Consider the following 19,850-nt stretch of genomic DNA (forward strand, 5'->3'; position numbering starts at 1 on the left):
ACAGAATGCTTGGAATAGCAGGAAGTGTTATAGATCACTGGGTTGCTGCTGCTGCTCTTGTTGTTTGCCTTATGAATATTTTTTAAATGAGAATGCTTTTACCAATATAGGCTATTGTGTTTGAATGAGAGGGGCCTTTATAATTTAAGAATATTTCTTTATAAATTACAAAAACCACGAATTAGATTTATAATACATTTCCTAAATTGATGGCTTTTTTTGATGTTGTAGTTTTATCTATGAGGTAACTGTGACATCTCTTTTCCCTCCAATAGCTTCCTTTGATGGAGAAACTCACTCTATCCAGCTCCCACCAGTGAATAGTGCATCATTTGCTCTTCGCTTTCTTGAGACCTTATGCCACAGCTTGCAGTGTGATAACCTTTTGAGTAGCCAGCCTTTTAGCTCTTACAGAGGTAATACTCCTAGTCCTGCAGAGCATGATAAAAATAAATCAGGTGAGAGAAAATGTAAAATTTTATACTGTGCTTCTGTTTTATATTTTATAATTAACACTAGAATCTTGTGTAATTTAGTTTTTCCTTGTGTCCTCCTCAAAGTAAACATTTTAGCCACCATGAACTAATTAGACATGTATAATATATAGTTGTTTTTGTTCATTCAGAGTGGGCAGATAATTTCTTATATTCATAATAAACTTGAGAATCAAAAGCCTGAAAAGTATCTTGTGGTTTGATTTGCATTTCCCTAATGGCTGAGGTTGTTAAGCATCTTTTCATGTGCTTATTGCCTATTCGTAGATCTTTGTAGAAATGTCAATTTTTTGATTGGGTCTGTTTTTGATTGGGTTCTTTGTCTTTTTATTACATAGAAATAAAATATATTTGTACCTCTTTTATATTATATTTTTGTTTGTTATATATAAAGAGTTCTTTATATATTCTGGATACAAGTTCCATATCAGAAATATTTTTTGCAGGGTGCCTGGGTGGTTCAGTCATTAAGTGTCTGCCTTTGGCTCAGGGTGTGATCCCAGGGTCCTGGGATCAAGCTCCACATCGGGCTCCATGCTCCGCTGGGAGCTTGCTTCTTCCTCTCCCACTCCCCCTGCTTGTGTTCCCTCTCTTGCTGGCTGTCTCTCTCTCTCTCTGTCAAATAAATAAATACAATCGTAAAAAAAAAAAGAAAGAAAGAAAAATAGTCTTTGCGTATATTTTCTTCCGTTCTGTAGGTTGTCTTCACTTTCTTGATGGTGTCCTTTGAAGCACAAAAGTTTTTAATTTCAGTGAAGTCCAATTTATATATATATATTTTTTAAAGATTTTATTTATTTATTTGACAGAGATAGAGACAGCCAGCGAGAGAGGGAACACAAGCAGGGGGAGTGGGAGAGGAAGAAGCAGGCTCATAGCAGAGGAGCCTGATGTGGGGCTTGATCCCATAACGCCGGGATCACGCCCTGAGCCGAAGGCAGACGCTTAACCGCTGTGCCACCCAGGCGCCCCAATATATATTTTTTCTTTTGTTTCTTGTACTTTTGGTGTCATACCTAAGAAAACATTCCTTAGTACAGTTTCACGAAGATTTACTCCTATGTTTACTCCTAAGAATTTTATAGTTTTGGCTGTCATATTTAGGTTATTGATCTATTTTGAATTAATTTTTCTATATACAGTGAGATAAGGGTCCAATTTCATTCTTTCACATGTGGATATCTAGTTGTCCCAGCACCATTTTTTGAAGACTACTCTTTCCACGTTGACTTGTCTTGGCACCCTTGTGAAAAATCAGTTGGATGTATATATATGGATTTATTTCTGGACTTTGTATTTCATTGATCTGTATGTCAATCCTCATGGCAGTACCACACTATCTCTTTTTTTTTTTGGAAGATTTAATTTATTTATTTGACACAGAGAGAGCACACAAGCAGGGGGAGTGGGACCCTGAGATCATGACCTGAGCTGAAGGCAGGCACTTAACCAACTGAGCCACCCAGGCACCCCAGTACCACACTATCTTAATTACTGTAGCTTTTTGTAGTAAGTTTTGAAATTGGGAAGTAGGAGTTTTCCAACTTTTTTCTCCTTTTTCCAGATTGTTTTGGCAATTCTGGGTTTCCATATGATTTTTAAGATCAGCTTGTCAATTTCTGCTGGGATTTTAGTAGAGATTGTGTTCAATCTGTACATCAATTTGGGGATTATTGCCAACTAATAATATTTGAGTCTTCAGGGTGCCTGGGTTTGCTCTTGATTTCAGCTCAGGTCATGATCTCAGGGTCTTGGGATTGAGCCTTGCAACCGCCTCCATGCTCAGTGCGGAGTCTGCTTGTCCCTCTCCCTCCACTCCTCCCCTGCTTTCGTTTTCTGGCTCCCTCCCCCACCTTAAATAAATAAATAAATAAATAAATAAATAAATAAATAAATAAAATCTCTTTAAAAATTAATATTGAATCTTCTAGTTCATACTATGGGATGTCAGTGTATTTAGGTCTCCTTAATTTATTTCAATAATATTTTGTAGTTTTCAGAAAGCACATCTGGCACTTCTTTTGATAAATTCATCCCTAAACATTTTATTGTTCTTAACACTATTGTAAGTAGAATTATTTTCTTAATTTAAATTTTGGATTGTTCATTGCAAGTGTGTAGAAATGCAGTTGATTTTTGTATTATTAATCTTGTATTCTGTGATCTTGCTGAATTTGTTACTTCTCATTGGGGTTTTTGTGTGTGTGTGAATTTCTTAGGATTTTCTTAAAGGCATTTCGTCTGATGTTACTATAACCATTCCAGTTTTAAATACTGTTCGTAAGGTATATTTTTTCTCACACTTTCCCTTTGAATTTACTTGTTTATTTGAATTTAAAGTGTATCTTTTGTATTAACTATATAATTGGAACATGGGTTTTTTTTTTTAACCTTTCTGCTAATTTTTTTACTGGAGTGTTTATCTCATGGACAGTTAATATAATTACTAATAAGGAAGAATTTATTTATTCATTCATAAGGTAGAATTTATATCTACCATTTTGTTATTTGTTTTCTAGGTCTTAATGTTTCTTTTTGTCTTTTCTTCAATAACTTTCTTGTTTTGTTTTAAATGTTTTCTTGTATACCAACTTGATTCCTTTGTTGTTCCTTCTACTAAAGTTTTTTTTTTTTAAGATAGTATTTATTTATTTGACAGAGAGAGACACAGCCACAGAGAGAGGGAACACAAGCAGGGGGAGTGGGAGAGGAAGAAGCAGTCTCCCAGGAGAGCAGGGAGCCTGATGCGAGGCTCTATCCCAGGACCCTGGGATCACGCCCTGGGCCAAAGGCAGACACTTAATGACTGAGCCACCCAGGCGCCCCTCTACTAAAGTTTTTGAGTTTTTGTTTTGTTTTGTTTTTCTGCCCAGGAGTTATTTTTATAGTAGTTGCCTTGGGGATTACAATTAACATCTTAACTTAAAACTATCTAGTTTGGATTGATACCAACTCACTTTTAATATTATGCAAAAACTTTGCTCTACTATAGCTCTATTTCCTGCCCCCTTCTTTGTTCTTTTATTGCCAAATTATATTTTATACATCATAAGCCTCAAAATACAATTTTGTAATTATTGTTTTTTTCATTTTTTTAAATTATCCTTTTTTGTATTTTAAGTAAGCTTTCTTCCCAACACGGGGCTTGAACTTACAACCCTGAGATCAAGAGTCATATGCTCTACTGACTGAACCAGCCCAGTGCCCCATTTGTTTTTTTAACGGAAGAAGAAGAAGAAGAAAAGAGTTACAAAAACAAATATATTTGGGGTGCCTGGGTGGCACATTCAGTAAAGCATCCAACTCTTTCATCTCAGGTTTCATCTCAGGTCTGATGTCAGGGTTGTGAGATCGAGCCCTGCGTCAGGTTCCATGCTCCACAGTCAGTGTGAGTCTGCTTGGGTTTCTTTCTCCCTCTCCCTCTGCCCCTCCCTCCCCTGTGTGCACACTCTCTCTCTCTCATAAATAAATATTTAACCACAGGTATTTTTACTGGTACTCTTTAATTTTTTTTAAAGGATTTTATTCATTTGTTTGAGTGAGTGAGAGAGAGAGCACACGAGCAGGGGCAGAGGGAGAAGCAGAGTCCCCTCTGAGCAGGGAGCCCAGCACTGGGCTCAATCCCAGGACCCTGGATCATGACCTGAGCTGAAGGCAGATGCTTAATGACTGAGCCACGCAGGCACCCCAGTACTCTTTAATTTTTTTGTGTGTATTTGAGTTACTGTTGAATGTCATTTCATTTCTTGTAGGTAAGCTGTTCTAGTGAGGAACTTTCTCACTTTTTAAAAAATTTTAAATTTTTTTTAAAGATTTTATTTATTTGACAGCACGAGCACAAGCAGGGGGAGTGGCAGGCAGAGGGAGAGGGAGAAGCAGACTCCCAGTGGAGCAGAGAGCCCTATTCAGGGCTCAATCCGAGGACCCCAGGATCACGACCTGAGCTGAAGGCAGATGGTCAACCAGCTGAGCCACCCAGGCACCCTGAATTTTCTCACTTTTTAAAAAAGATTATTTTAGGCAGAGAGAGAGCAGGGGGAGGGGCAGAGGGAGAGGGAGAGAGAGAATCTCAAGCAGACTCCTTGCGGGGCAGAGCCTGATGCGGGGCTTGATCCCAGGACCCTGAGGTCATGACAGGAGCCAAAACCAAGAGTCAGACGCTCATCCAATTGAGCCATCCAGGCGCCCCTCACTTTTTGTTTGTGAAGAATTTATTTTTCTTTCATTTTTTGAAATTTAATTTTGTTGGATGTAGAATTCTTAGTTGACTTTCTGTTTTAGCAGTTTGACTATATCATCCTACTTCCTGCTAGCTTCTATAGCATCTGTCTGGTGAGATGTCAGTTGTTAGTCTTATCAAGGATCTCTTGTATGATGATTTGCTTTTCTCTTGTTAATTTCAAGATTCTCTTTGTCTTTTGCTTTTGATAGTTTGTGTTTTTTCTAGGTGCGGATATCTTTGAATTTATCCTAGTTGGAGATAGTTGAGCTTTTTGGATATTCATATTAATGCTTTTCATCAAATTTGGGAAACGTGTAGCCATTACTTTTTCAAATATTCTTTCTGTCCCTTTCTCTCTGTCACCTCTCCTTCTGGAGCACTTCCATTATGTGTATTTTGGTGTCCTTGATGGTATTCCACAGGTCTCTGGGGTCTGTTTATTTTTCCTCATAATTTTTTCTTTCTGTTCCTTAGACTTTATAATCTCAATCGACCTTTCTTTAAATTTGCTGACACTCTCCTCTGCTAGTTCAAATCTGCTGTTGAGCCCTTCTAGTGAATTTTTCATTTCATTTGTACTACTTTTCAAGTCCTAAATTTTGATTTGGTTCTTTTTTGTAATTTTTATCATTTTATTGATAGTCTCTATTTGGCGAGACTTTGTTCTCATACTTTAGTTCCTTAGACATGATCATTTTTCTAGTTCTTTGAACATAAATAAAATTGCTGATTTAAAGTCCTTGTCCACTAGCTCCAGTATCTGGGCTTCCTCAGAGGCAGTTTCTATTGACTGTTTTTTCCCCTCTTTGTATGGGCCATACTTTTATGTTTCTTGCAGTTCTCCTAATTTTTAATTGAAAACTGGACAATTTTAAAAGTGTAAAGCAGTAACTCTGAAAAATCACATTTTCTCCCCTTCCCTAGGGTTTGTTGTTGCTGGTGCTTTGGTATAGTGATTTTCCTGGACTAACCTAATGACTTCCTGGGCTCCTTTATTATATGTGGCCACTGAAGTCTGTTCATTTAGCTTAGTGTTCAGCAAATGATTGGACAGGGATTTCCATAAATGCCTGCAACCAGTATGTCTCCCATCCTTTGCCGCAGAGTTCATGTATGTGTTGGAATTTACCTTGAACATTCCAGGAGGCAGTTTACAAGTCTGCTTTGTGCAGAGCCTCAAGGTCAGCACGAAATGAAAGATTAAGGTCTTAGGTCTTTCCTGGGCATGGATACAGCCTTACATGTGGCCTTCTAGATTCCCAGGAGTATCTCTGTGGTTTTCAAAGTCTCCTAATGGACATTTTATTCTCCACGTTTATTTTTAAAGCTTTTTGGTCAGTTTCCTTTCAGCCCCAACTGGCAATGCTGCCTCAGGCAGCAATAGTGTTAAACAATTACTACTGTGGATTTTTGTTTGTTTGCTTGTTTGTTTGAGCAATGCCTTAGAGATAGGACTGTTCACACAGACCAGCTCTGAGTTAGTTCCTAAAACAAGCCCTGAGATCAGAGCTTTCCACTGAGTTTCAAGGTTAGTCAAATTGTGACGGTTTCCTGGGCATAGGGCCTTTTGAGAGCTCCAGACCCATTGTGTTTCCTCCGGTGCTGGTAGAATGTGCTGGTTTTCACAGCTACAGTAGTTATGAACCTGTTGGTTTGCAAAACTGCTGCAAAAACAGTGAAGGGGACAATGGTAGGGAAGCTAAAGTGCCACAGAATTTGCTGTTCTTTCTGAGATTCAGCCACTTTTTTCTTGAACAAATGCTTTTTGGACTGTTGTAACCCTTTACGTAATATCCAGAGTTTTTTAAAAAAACTAATTTTGCCAATCTCTTCGTTATTTTTATGAAGAAGTGGATTTTTGGAGGTCTTTCATCAGTCATCCTGGAAGTGCCTCTCTGGTGACTTTTAAAGTATTCTCTAAATTATCTGGCTTTTTCTCGTTATCTCTGCAGGAAAAGTTTTGTGCCTGAGCTTACTGTAATACCCAGGAATGGAAGTCAAGAGTCATTTTTATGTTTTATCAGCCCCAGATAGTAGACCATACACCAGCTTCATTAACTTTTTATAAGAAAGCATTAGATTATTACAAGTAAAAGAAAAGATTTTCTTATCTCACTAAGATTCTGAGGTAACATATACGTATAGAAAACTACATATTAGCATTTGAATTCTCCATATCATTAAATGAGTTTGAAAAAAGCCAGTTTTTTCTTTATAGAAATTTATATGTCCTAATTATAAAAATATTTGCCATTTACTGAAATTTGTTTTGCCTGTTGGTTTTTGTAGTCCATGATTAAAAATTAAATCAAGTGGTAAGAGCTCTCTTAGACTCTTTAGTAATCAATCAGTCATCAGATGATCTTAAAAAGCATGCCTGGCCCCCAGCTATTTTGAACCAGATGAAGTTTGACTTGGGTACTTTCTCACTGCAATCTTTCTTCTCACTCAAGTTCTGTTATCAGACTTTTTAGAGTTCTATTATACTTAATTTTTACTTTTAGTTGGAGGTTAAATCAAGATACTGATTGATATTTAGAGTATAATTAATAATTTGAGATGTTATTACTTTCAGGATCATGTCCTAAAGAGTGGCCCTTTAGGTAAAAATGCATTTGGTTTAATAATAAGTAAGCTGTAGAGTTATAGTAAGGGTAGTGAGCTCTGGGCCAGGACTGCTGCCTATAAAATGAAATGTCCACTGTACACTGTCTTCTCCTTCTCTGAATTCTTAACTTTTTTTGTTCATGGGAACAGTTTTCCCCGGCCTTTTTAGACACATTATAATTGATTCCCTCACTGCTTCCTGAGATATTGAGAGATATGTGATAAACCTATAGTAAATGGTGCCTGGATATAATGCTTTTAGCTCTTGAATATGATGTCACCAAAATATTTAATGGGATGAAATCAACACATATTATTCACAAACAATCAAGTAATTGATAAATTGTTGATGAAGTTACAGTAGGTAAATGATTTAGAAACAAAAGTGTTATATGCTGATGATCTGAAAATGCTTGAGGAATGTTAATTAGTTATAACAGACACCTTTTTTTTTAAACAGTAAAAGAAGACATAACAGAAAAGAAAAGCCCCAAACGGCCTTCTCAGGAACTTCTACCTTATGTTGTTCCTGTGTCACCTAAGCTCCCCAAAACAAAGGTGCATGCCTCTAAAGGTAAATAGTATTTACATGTTTCTGGAATGGGAAGAAAAGTCATTCTACTACCACTTAACTATATGCTCTTGGGTGGAGGTGTGTATTTGCCCAAATTGCTTGAGCATTTAGGCTACTAAATGCCAAATGAGCATTTGGTAGCTTTGTCGAGCATTTCATTCCCTTCAGAAGTACACAATTGTCATTTCTCCTTAGATAAAAATAAAACAATTACAGTAACATTTTCCATTCAGCTTTGTATTACTGAAAGCTGATAAAAAGTGAATAGAAAAACCTAGTGCCTTTCTCCACTGAAAGTGTTAGGTGTCCAAGTAGTAAGCAAATGTTAGAAGCCAACTGTGTGATCATATTATAATAGTTGTGAAGAACTGCATTCCTAAAAATGAATGCTTTCATGAGGTGTTCATAGCCTTGGTAGCAAGACTGGGAAGGGACAGTGCCACGAGAAATACAGGTGACATATTGGAATCAATTTGGATTTTAAGACAGTGTCCATTACTATAAATGCCAAGAAGGGGGTGGCCGTGTACTTTATGTTAGAGGTTTGTGGTTCAGTATAGCATGGCTTATGTGAACTATTGAAGATTAGGAGATGTTTTGACCTTTTAATAGTATTTAAGCTATAAGTCTGAAGATAATTGCCTTTGTCTTTTTCTCTTGTAGAAGAACTCTTGTCTTCTGAGGGAAATGGCATGCCCAAAGAGGAAAAGCTTCCTGAAGATTCCAAAAACTCACCACTAAATCCAGCAAATTCTTTAAGCCCTACCATCAGAAATCCTGTAAGCACTCATACTGCAGTCTCCAGGGATTTTTCTCCAAGTGTGCCAGGCACCTCAAGTTCAGCACTAGTGGGGACCAAATCTACCAAGAGCAGTCACCATGAAGTTAAATTCCAAATGCAGAGGACAAACGAAGGTATATTTAAAAACAGTGATTCTCAACCAATGTGTTTCTTTCTCCTTAAGGTTTCTTTGCCCAACAACATCCCCCGAGAGTGTATCACATTGGAGAAAGTGCCAAGATTGAGGAGTTTGAGTCCTCCCTGTTTATGTTACTTTCAGGGTCAAGCCACTACAGATCCTCCGATCCTCATGGCAGCATAGAACTGTCCCTGGGGATCTGGATCGCCAACCATGTCTGTCACAGAGACTTCTTAGATTAGTGGTTCTTATTAATAGTTCCTTTGTAATTTATCATTTCACTGGATACTGTCTGGACTCAGAAACCTCCTATGACTCTGAGGCCTGGAAAGGTGCACTTCCTCTCCTTTCTGATGTACTCTCTTCCTTGTCTCTTTTGAGACCTTTCCTGACTCCGGCCTGCGTGTGGCCCCCAGATCTGGGCTCTGGTATTCTGTTGCTGTTGCCGTTTCCCCATTCTTCATACCTTCAGTTATTCCCTCAGACCCAGCAGTAGTACATAATATGTGTAAACAGGGCAGCATCCTGTTGCCATTTGGAAAGAGCCAGAATAGTTTTCCATGTGCAAAGATAGCTACACTGTACACTTTTAAGGATGAAGGGGGTGGGGGGAGGGGGGGTAAGGGTGGGAATAAGTGTTTTGTCCTTTTCCTCCTGGTAGGCATCTAGGCAAGGGGAGTATCGAAGGCAGTGGGAAGCATCCAACTTGATTGCTTTTCTTCATGGATATTTTCTATGGGCAACTGTGCCGCATACATGCTATGACGTATTTAATGTCATCCCCCCATCTCCCAGCTCATGTAGATCGCCTCTGCTTTCAGAGTGATGTTTGCAAGGAGTCTGATGACAGATGTTTATCCCATCAAGGGGTAGTGCACCAGAATTTTTAGGTATTTTCACAAAATAAGAGTTTTGAAGACAGGCCTTCTCAGTAAAAGGCTGTAAAAGGTCACCCCTAATACTAAATATCTCACTTTCAAATGTATGACTAACTACTATGCCAAAGTAGCCTGTATTTAGGCTAGAGAAGGCTAGCTTTTGGTCTTTCCAGGAGTGGAAAGACTAATAGTAATAACATTACTTACTAGTAATTTAGTTATTAGTAATAGTAATCAGCATCATCTTCATCACTATCTGACATGGGCCAGGCATGTAATATTTTACATAGCCTTATACAGTACATCTTTACAACAATTCCTTAAGATGTAGGTGCTGGTAAACATTTTCATGTGAGAAATCTGAGAAGTCACTTGACTAAGGTCCCCAGCTAGAAAGTGGCTGGGTCAGTCTTTGAATCCAGGCATTCTGACTCCCGGCTTTACACTTAACTGCTGGGCTGCTTCCATCTTCAGAGAATAGGTAAGCATTTCACTTGGAAACTGTCTAGAGGTGTCATTACAATTGTTTTCTTTAAGGTACTGGAACTATTACTTAAAGCTGAGTCCACCCCTGATTGCTGGTGATGCTCTCACAACCTCCTGCCCCGCCCCATTATTTGAATGAAATAAATTGTTCATTTTTATTATAGGAAAGAAATCCAATAACGTTGTGGATAAAATCAAATCACTTTTATTTATTTCAGAAACATTTACTGATATTTTAGTGTAAGACAAAGCCATTCAGGAGAAAAACATGACTGGACTTTGATTATCTTTCACATAATTAGTTTATTTCATGTAATCATTTGAATAACACTAATGTTTGCAACTTCTCTGATTGTTTTGAAGATATGGGCCCAATTAAATGATTTTTCCATAATGAATTAAAAATAGATGATCTTACAGTTGTTTTATTTTAAATATAAAATTATAGTTTTATACCATAAATTATATCTTTGCATATAGTTTTTCTGTAGTAATCTATAAAACTGGTTACATGTTATTTAAGACATAACTATACTGGATTCTGATGACATAAACCAGAAAAAAGTTATTTAGAGGTATGATTAGCTTAATTAAGTTTGCCAGTAATTTTTTTCATCTTAAATTAAGTCTTTCTTAGAACTGAAGGAGAAGATTTTTCTGTCTAAATTGTTAGAATGCCTTAGGCATGGCATGGTCTGTTCTATCATCATTTTCAATTGGGTTGAAACAGCACAGTAGCATTTCTTCGTAGATATAACTAACATTTTTATCTCTAACAAGTGAAAGGGAGGATATGTTTTAGTAAAGAGTTTTTGTTTCACATCAAAGTTGCGATATTGAAGGAGAAAATAAGTACACTTTTGAGTTACACACACAAAAAACCTACCATTCTGAGTTCTTTTATTTTCTGTTTTTCTTTGCCCTTTACCTGGGTAAATACTCAAAATGCCTGTAAAATGGCTGGAGCCCAGATGATAGGAATGAAAAGGTGTATTTTTGGTTAATTCACACCAAAAAAGACCAAATTTGTGTTGACGGTCCTTGTTTAAAGAAACAGATCTTCCTGACAAATTACAAAACTCACTTCTGTATCACACACTAACTTTAGAGAGTCAAGCACTCTGGTTGAGTAACATGAATACTTGTCTGGACACAAAGAAATTACAGCACAACTTGGTGAACAGCACAGCTAAAACTCCTTGAGGTATGAGTGCTTAATTTATCCTATGTCTTAATTATTTCTTTTTTTTTTTAAAGATTTTATTTATTTATTTGACAGAGAGAGAGAGAGAGAGAGCCAGCAAGAGAGGGAACATAGGCAGGGGGAGTGGGAGAGGAAGAAGCAGGCTCCCAGCAGAGGAGCCTGATGTGGGGCTCGATCCCAGGACTCCAGGATCATGCCCTGAGCCGAAGGCAGACACTTAATGACTGAGCCACCCAGGAGCCCCTCAATTATTTCTTTTTTTGACTTATAAACATTCAACCAGAATATCTATTACTATGCAATTAAACTTGAGAGAGGTATTCAGTATAATGTTAAAGTTACTTCTGACCTAGCCAAGGAGAAAATAATCCTGTTTTCTTCAAAATTCAGATACACATTTAAGCCTTAAGAGATAGGAATTTAAAGAATAAAGTGATGCTAAAAATATCCATATTGAATATATGGGAGAAATCAGTAAAACTAATTTGGTTCTCAAAGATAATGGGGTTATTGAAATTCCTTCATTAAAGTGAATGAATTTAAGCAACTATAAAACTAAATCGGGAGACTTTCCATTGTATTTAGCTAGTGAAAGAAACCTAATCTAGACAGACCAAGAGGACAGAGATTGAGAGAAATTCACTGAATTAAGGAAAGAGTAATAGGTTCGCTTAGATTAACCTAATTTAACCCAAGCAACAGATCTTTTGCTGTCTTTGCCTGTGGCCAACAAGGCCTCAGATTGATCAGTCTGTTTTATGATTTTTGAAGCTTTAAGGTAAATTCTGAAGCTGCTTTTGTTGTTTGGGGGAGGTCAGATGGGGTGCTCTTGGGTAGCCATCCTCAGGTCATCCTAATCTAGGCTTTCACTGGATTCTGCACTTGGAGTCCTGGGTCCTTGCTGGGGTGCTTAATAGAAGGTTCCAGGAATGCGACCACTTCTCCCTACCTAACATCTCTTCTTTCAGGATAATCAGGTCAAGTATGATTTGTCTTTTTTCCCCCCCATTGAAGCTCCAAGTTATATAGCTGTACCTGACCCCAGTGTCCTGAAACAAGGCTTCTCTAAGGACCCTTCAACCTGGTCTGTGGATGAAGTGATACAGTTTATGAAACATAAAGATCCTCAGATATCAGGCCCCCTCGCCGACCTCTTCAGGCAACATGTAATGTATCTTTTGATCCGGTTTTCCTGCCATAATGCCTTTCAATGACCTCTGTGCAGGCCCTTCAGTTGGATGGATGCTGATTAGTGTGGATGGTGGGGGAACCCTATCAACTGATTTTTCCATATGTGAGAAAGGTTACTTGGCCCAAAGTTAGATTCTTAAATGATAGAGGCTGGATCTGTGCTTTGAATGGGTACCCGAGTACCTAAAATACTACAAGTCTTCAAGTTCTCAAAAGAAGATGATTCAGCATGGCCACTCTCAGATGTCTTCTCCCACAAGGATCCTCCTCCCCACCTGCTCCCTGCTTGGCCCCAGGACCATGAGTAGGAGGGGGTAACCACAAGCTGTGACAGGGTGTCCTCCTTGTTACTGATGCCCAATGAATCCAGCAATTGTATAAGTGTAGTTTTATTTTAAATAGGAGCTCATGAATACCAAATAATATGCTTCTCTGACATAAACTGGTTAATTAAGGAAATAAAAAATTTTAGGAGGATGCCTTGTGTCTATTAAGTAATGTTTATAGTCTTCTAACAAATCAGTGACCAAATATCTTCTGTCCTTTTCAGTATTCTAAGAAAATCAGTAGTTTTAGCATTTAATTAGTTTAGCTTCAGACAACTGATTAGCTTTCAACATAAAGACAACACTGTATAACACATTTACGGTTTGCATTGATGCTGACATCGTCATATTCCCAGCCTTTTTAAGAAAGTTAATGACCGTCTGAAGTTCATTTCTACAATTCATAGCTTTCTAACCTTTGTCATAGATACGTAGTATTTTATTCAAACACGGTGTTTAAAATCAGATAGTTTGGTGCTTAGGCCAATTTTGAAAGATACTGGATTAAATTTCTGTTTTCTTAATTTAGAAATTATCACATGATGTCTTACTGTATAAATTATATTTTTAATAGTTTTCAGGAAATAAATGCATATTCAGAGAATATATATCAAGAATGTACGACTGCTCTCTATTTTACATGTTCTTATCTATAACTTGACAAAATATGAATGCATTATTAATTGTAATTTCTTTCTCTCTGTAGGAAATTGACGGGAAGGCTCTGCTACTACTCAAAAGTGATGTGATGATGAAGTACATGGGGCTGAAGCTGGGGCCAGCATTAAAGTTATGTTACTACATTGACAAACTTAAAGAAGGAAAATACAATTGAAAAAGATGTGTAAGTTTAGATGGGACAGAATTCTCAGTTGTCCTGATTACTTTTAATTTAAAAATATTTTAATTCTCCTAGCAGCTTTTGTTTGGTAGACAGTTCCTCTAAAAATGTTATAGCCGGAATTGCAGAACAACATCATAGTCCAATCTACTTCTTTAAAAACCATTTACGTGTTAGTATTAGCATATTCAAATTGGGAGTTCTTTATGTCTTTTTATTGTTTTACAGTTTATAATTTATCATTTTATTATACAGTTTACAAGTGTATTTTCATGCTGGAAACAGAGAAACACCTTTGATTTCAGTTAATGTTTATATATAGAACCAAAACAGCTAAATCCCAAAGGGGAAAGTATCAGGGACTGACAAGTTCTCTAATGAAATCTGTGAGAAGTTTTCCTCAGAAGAGAATTTAAAGATGTAACGTAGATATTATCTCTTTCTCCAAATATTTTATGTCCGTTACTGCAAGTTCTGTTCCTATTCTGCCAGTTTCTAGAAAGGGAAAGCCATATAAATTATTTTCCTTTTATTAGTATTTCTCTGTGTTGTATTTGTTCATATTTAAAGAAAAAAAGCAAGGTTATAAACTTTCATAAAGTGTTCTTAATCAGTTTTTGATAACTTTTGAACAATTATAGGATAAATAGAATGGTTGTTTTATGCAGGAGATATTATACTACAAGCGTGGTTTGGATGGAGTCTGATCAAATTTTTTTCAATAATATACCTATTATTTTAAAACATTACATATTTTCGCTAAGCGTAGACATTTAACTGGGCATTCATTTCTCACATCTCTATATGAAAACACCTGTGCCCAAATTTTTTAAAGATTTATATTTTATTGTCTGTTTATTCCTCATATGGATACTATACCATATTTATATATTATTCTATTCCTGTAGGTATACAAACAAGTGAATCTGTTCTTTTTGAATTTAATATGGCACTTTGTACTGCCACAGAGGTAATAGTGAACTATTTATATAGTTAGAGGTTTTTATTCTGTAAAAAATATGTGCATCATTTGCTATTACTGTTACCTCTCAGCTTTGTCTTCAGGGGATGAGAAACAATCCGTAGGTTGGTTTTCATACAGGGAACCTCTCTGTCCTATGCAATGTTTCTAGTTAATTTGCTTAGCTCTGAGCCATTTATTCTGCTAACTTTTGCAAGATGCATTAATTCTCACATCATTTTGGGCTTTATTTTTAAAGTTAGAACTTTCAAGGGGAAATGGTGCTATATGTTTATTGTAATTACTTTGTATAAGTTTGGTGTAATGTTTATAAGCTATGAGAATCTGTGCTAAGTCTTAGCCATTTGTTGTAAATGCCAATAAAATATACACCAGGGGCATGAATGTACATTTTCTTTTTCAGAAAGCCAAATGTACTTTATATAAGAATGCAACTATTTAAAGGGTGGTTTTATCTATGTTATTCCTTCTGTGTTAGAAGACAAAATTCTAATTTAAACCTGGTCTTTTATCAAATTGTTTGTGTGAAGATGCTGTGCCCAGTTGAACAGTCCTCAGGTGTTTGTATGAATACTATGTTTTACAGTTTTCAGATTTTAAAATATAATAAAGTTTTAAAACCACAATAATGTCAAAGCCTCAGATTTGATTTTATTTGCTTTCACTGCATGACATTAATGTACGAATTTATTAGAGTTGATAAAGAAGCGCTCTACTAAGTTTGTGGTTTTCTACATCCAGATAGTTGAGTATTAACACTTGCCCTCGTTCTGCAGATAAGCAGATCACTAGCAGCAAAGGGCTGATCTCTTGTAGGGCCTTAAACGAGACCCAGGGGAGCAGTCCGAAGTTCCATCAGTGAGCTTTGTGCTCAAAACTTGTTGCTCGCAATCGTACTGATGACGCGAGCGCGCTAGGAAAGGCCAGTGCCCCCACGTATCTCGTGCCCCCCCCCCCCCCGAGTTCCCACGTCTGGCTGGCAGTTCTGGCTGCTCTTTTACCACTGGGGGCCAGGAGTCCTACTGCCTTTCTGCTTTCAGCTCTCCCAGCTTACAGGGTGGAAAAGCCTTAGAGGCTCAGGATTGGGGTTGCATCGCCTCCAGTATCTGACCCCTTGCCCCTCTCCCCTACGCCAGGAGCTTCTGCTCCATGCCTCTGAACCCACAAACTCCTCCCGCTGCAACAGCGTGTCTGGTACTTCATTCAGAGACGACAGGGGCCTCACTAGGCTCCAGGGCTGATGCTCTAGTGGCTGGAACAGGGCTGTCGCTTTGCTTGTCTGGGACTTGGATGATTCAGAAGCACTTGTTCTTTACTGTCTGGTTTGTCAACTTTTAGTCCAGACATAGCATTCCATGTTAGGCTCTTGTGAACCATCCAGGCCTTTAAAATGATCTTTCCTCTGGTTTTGCTTCTCAGTCCATTCTCCAACAGCAGCTGGTGGAATTCCACAATTGGAATTTAAAAATAAAATCATAGGGGCGCCTGGGTGGTTCAGTTGGTTAAGCATCTATCTTTGGCTCAGGTCATGATCTCAGTGTCCTTGGATCGAGCCCCACATGGGGCTCACTGCTCACTGGGGAGTCTGCTTCTCCCACTCCCTCTGCCTGCTGCTCCCCCTGCTTGTGCTCTGTCAAATAAACAGAATTGTAAAAGGAACCCCAGACCCATCACCCAGCTTCAATACTTATGAACTCATGGCCAATCTTGTCGCATCCATGCACCCACCACACCCCCCATCTCCACGTTGTTTAAAGCAAATATAACTTATCATTTAATCTAAGTAGGTCAGTATGTATATCAAAAAGATAAACTTTTTAAAAAGGAACCATACTGCTGTCACACTCGAATAATTCATTTCTGACACTGTTCTCTAGTGACAGGAACCAGGGCTCCTTAGAGAAATGTCTCATTCTAGGACCGGGGCAGGGGATATTCCTGATGGATCTGCAGCATCTTGTCGTGTCAGAAGGATGTGCTCCAAAAAGCACAAGGATGGGGCATTTCACAGGGACACGGGGGCCAACTGGAAGAGCTCCCAGTGCCTCAGTCTGGAACAATTTGAGCAACAAGTGAAGTAGTATTGGGTCAGAACCCAAAGCATGAAACGAATACCCACGACGGCATCCTGCTGTGACCAAGTGATGGGGGAGAATAGACACGTCTGTGCAGAAGAACCCCAGGTAATGTAGATTTTCCCTCATGGGGTGGGGCACCGCTGCCCACGCCCTAAGTGTGGGCCGTGCAGAGACTTCCTTCCAACGAGGACAGTGTGCAAGGTCATCACAAACAAGGAGTGTACATCTCATTTCTATATAGGAAATTTATAACGTATAAGCAGCATACGAGTGTCACCATTTGGAAACAGTCACTGAGGGAGAAGCCCAGGTTCCCAATTTGCAGCTTCTTTTCAAAAGATTTTATTTATTTGAGAGAAAGAGACAGAGCACACGAGCGGGGGTCAGGGCAGAGGCAGACGGAGAAGCAGACTCCCTGCTGGGCAGGCAGCCTCATGCGGGGCTCCATCCCAAGGTCCTGGGCTCCTGACCTGAGCACAAGACAGACCCTTAGTCGACTGAGCCACCCAGGCACTCCTGTACCTTTCTTTATTAATTTATGTACTACTATATTTCAGAAGTTAGCATGGATGCTGGCGATATCAACAGTTACTTCTGTTAGAAACAGTGCAGGTACACAAGAACGGACTCTGGTGGGGGAAAGAGTGCTCGATGCCATCCCTTGCTCAAAGTCGTTAAGAGCCTCCCTCCATCAGCTGGCTGTGGACAGGCCCTGGTCAGAGCGGGGAGCGCCGGCCATCAGCACTGAGTTCCGTTCCGGAGATTGCCAAATGTTTGAGTTGCCTGCTAAGTGGAAATACTTACACCAAGAGTCCAGAAGATTTTAAGCTTCGGTATTATGTAATAATAAACTGCCTGATGAAGATGTGGTTTGGGTCACTCTGCTTAGATTGGTCAGGATCCACCAGGCTCTGCTGCAGCGATGAAGAGACCCTGACAGCTCCGTGCCTTTGCGTGTTCTCCCAGGCCAAGTCCAACACTCCAGAGGTGTCGCGTCTTTCCTGTGGCGCTGCTCATGGGACACGTGGCCCCCGAGGATCTTCTCAGTGCCTCAGCCCGGGGGTGACCCATGGTACTTCTCCTCAGGGCCCACTGGTAGAACGAGCGCATGGCCCTGCTTCAGGGCAAGAGAGCTGGGTACAGTGGTTTTCCCAAGAAGAGGAAAACGGAAGACTTGGACAACACGCGGCATCGTTTCTACCACGAGGCTGCACACCCTTTTTTCCGGGCTAAGGTGATGGCAGACACGCTTTGGGGCCGGGCCAGGTTGGCGGCCTCACTGAGAAGCTGGCTGGGTGTCGTGCCTATATGTGCACAGGTGACTGGAGGGGGCTGTGTCTGGCTGGAGTCCGCCTGTTGCTCCCAAGGAGAGTGGTCATCCTTGCAGGTGTGCATATGCAAAATTTTGAGTCTTATGCTACAGATCTTCCAGTTTTTCCAAAGCAAGTAGAAATGCAGATTTTCATGTGAAATCTCCCAACTATAAGATGTAAGCATAACTACATGAAAACCCAGGCCAAACAAAACGTGCATGCAGGCCTGATGCGAGCTCAGTGTCGTCGGTGTAAGGCCTTAGCCTTCTGGCCTCGGAACTTGGGATCTTGAGTGGCCAGCTCTTTATTTATCTGTGAGGTAAAGCTAACCCCACATTTCTAAGAAGAATCTTGGCTCTGCCTGTGAGCATCCATTCCCTCCGTCCACCTTGGTTCCCGTTCAAATCCTTCATCCTCACAATAACCCCTGCTCAGCCGACCGCTGGTGCACCTGGGGCCACACTTAAAAAGGAGGACAGAGTCCCTGTATTCCATGCAGCTCGTTGCCAGGCTGTGTAATCTTGAGGCACCTGGTAAACCATAAAGTGCAGAGAGAGACTGAAACACGGGCTGGACATTGGGGAGTCATTATGAGCTTGGAGAGCTGAACAAGGCCTGGAACAGGAAGGCCCTTGGGTCACCTATGGATGGCATCTTAAGGCCCGAGGGAAGCAATTAAGGAATTATACACGGGGTGGGTGTCACACAGCTGGACCAGCATTCTGGGCATTCTGGACAGATCATTCTGGCAGCTATTGGGGGTAGGGGGTGAGCTGTCAGTGAGCAGAACCCATCATCCAGTATGCACGGTTCCCTTGATGGAATCCCATCCAGGTAGTCTTTTGGGAGGTGACTCCAGCAATTTCATTTTACCTTTTTCTGGGCTGTTCTCAGAGGAGGAGGTGTCCATCTAAGGGTGGCCCGAGTTGTTGGGTTCACGATAGCCAGCAAACCGTCAAGCCCAACCACCTTTGTCTTTAAAATGGGAGAAGGAATCATGTTCAAGGATGCCCGAGTTCTGGGACCACAGCCAGGAAACAACGTGGGACTGGCGTCACCACCGGGAAAAAGGCAAGGGAGGAGAGGTTCTGACTTCTGAAGCTGGTGGCCTATGGGCAGGACAAGGTGTCAGCCTGGAGCGGAGTGGGGGTTTGTGGCCACGGTGCTTCCCAGCGTTGGGCCCCCCTGCTGTCCCCAGTGCTCCCTGGTGGGAGCCTCCCAGGGGTCTGAGGCCCAGACTCAGCCCGGATGGCAGACGGGCTGTGGTCACACTCACACAGCGATGGGGAGGTGTCAGCTTTTAGTTACGGACTCCTTGTGAGTCTCTTTCCTATTCTCTGCCCCCATGAAGCCCCACTTCCCCTCCATCTCTGTGTCTCTCCCTCTCTCTCCCCGTCACTCTCTCACACACACACACACAGACACACACACTCTTTCTCTCACTCTCACACACACACACACACGCACCCATCTTGGAGTGGCGACCAGTCATTCGTCGTGCCTCGGGAGTCCATCCCCCACGTTGCAGTAGTGTTAACGGAGCTGAATAAAACCAGGGGAGCGTCCTGCACACCGACAGGGCAGTGCTGCTCTGCGTGTCGTACCCCTTCTGTCTCGTGGGCAGAGTGGGTCATGGTCCCGTAGGTCGCATTTATGGTCACTTCACCCCCTCTTCTTGCTGCGCCGTGGACGGGGCCTGCCCTCTCTTGCTGCCCAGAAACCAGGTTGGTCACG

The 19,850-nt window shown here is 40.3% G+C and overlaps 1 protein-coding gene across 3 annotated transcripts in view; it reads left to right on the forward strand.

Annotated features, from left to right (window-relative positions):
* The window catches only part of SCML2 (Scm polycomb group protein like 2), a 94,008-nt gene extending 78,654 nt beyond the window's left edge, over positions 1 to 15,354 (forward strand). For 2 of the 3 annotated variants that reach the window (XM_045778014.2, XM_087860365.1), the window contains exons 11-15: positions 276 to 458; positions 7,784 to 7,897; positions 8,561 to 8,812; positions 12,400 to 12,551; positions 13,609 to 15,354. In XM_045778014.2, coding sequence (XP_045633970.1) covers positions 276 to 458; positions 7,784 to 7,897; positions 8,561 to 8,812; positions 12,400 to 12,551; positions 13,609 to 13,737 — 830 coding nt within the window. In that variant the 3' untranslated portion in view covers positions 13,738 to 15,354. The remainder of the gene's footprint in view (positions 1 to 275; positions 459 to 7,783; positions 7,898 to 8,560; positions 8,813 to 12,399; positions 12,552 to 13,608) is intronic. The other variant, XM_087860366.1, reaches the window with a different exon arrangement.
* Positions 15,355 to 19,850: the final 4,496 nt, after the last annotated feature.

Source organism: Ursus americanus, chromosome X (genome assembly GCF_024610735.1).
Source record: "Ursus americanus isolate L20-20 chromosome X, mUrsAme1.1.p, whole genome shotgun sequence".
Classification (NCBI taxonomy): Eukaryota; Metazoa; Chordata; class Mammalia; order Carnivora; family Ursidae; genus Ursus; species Ursus americanus.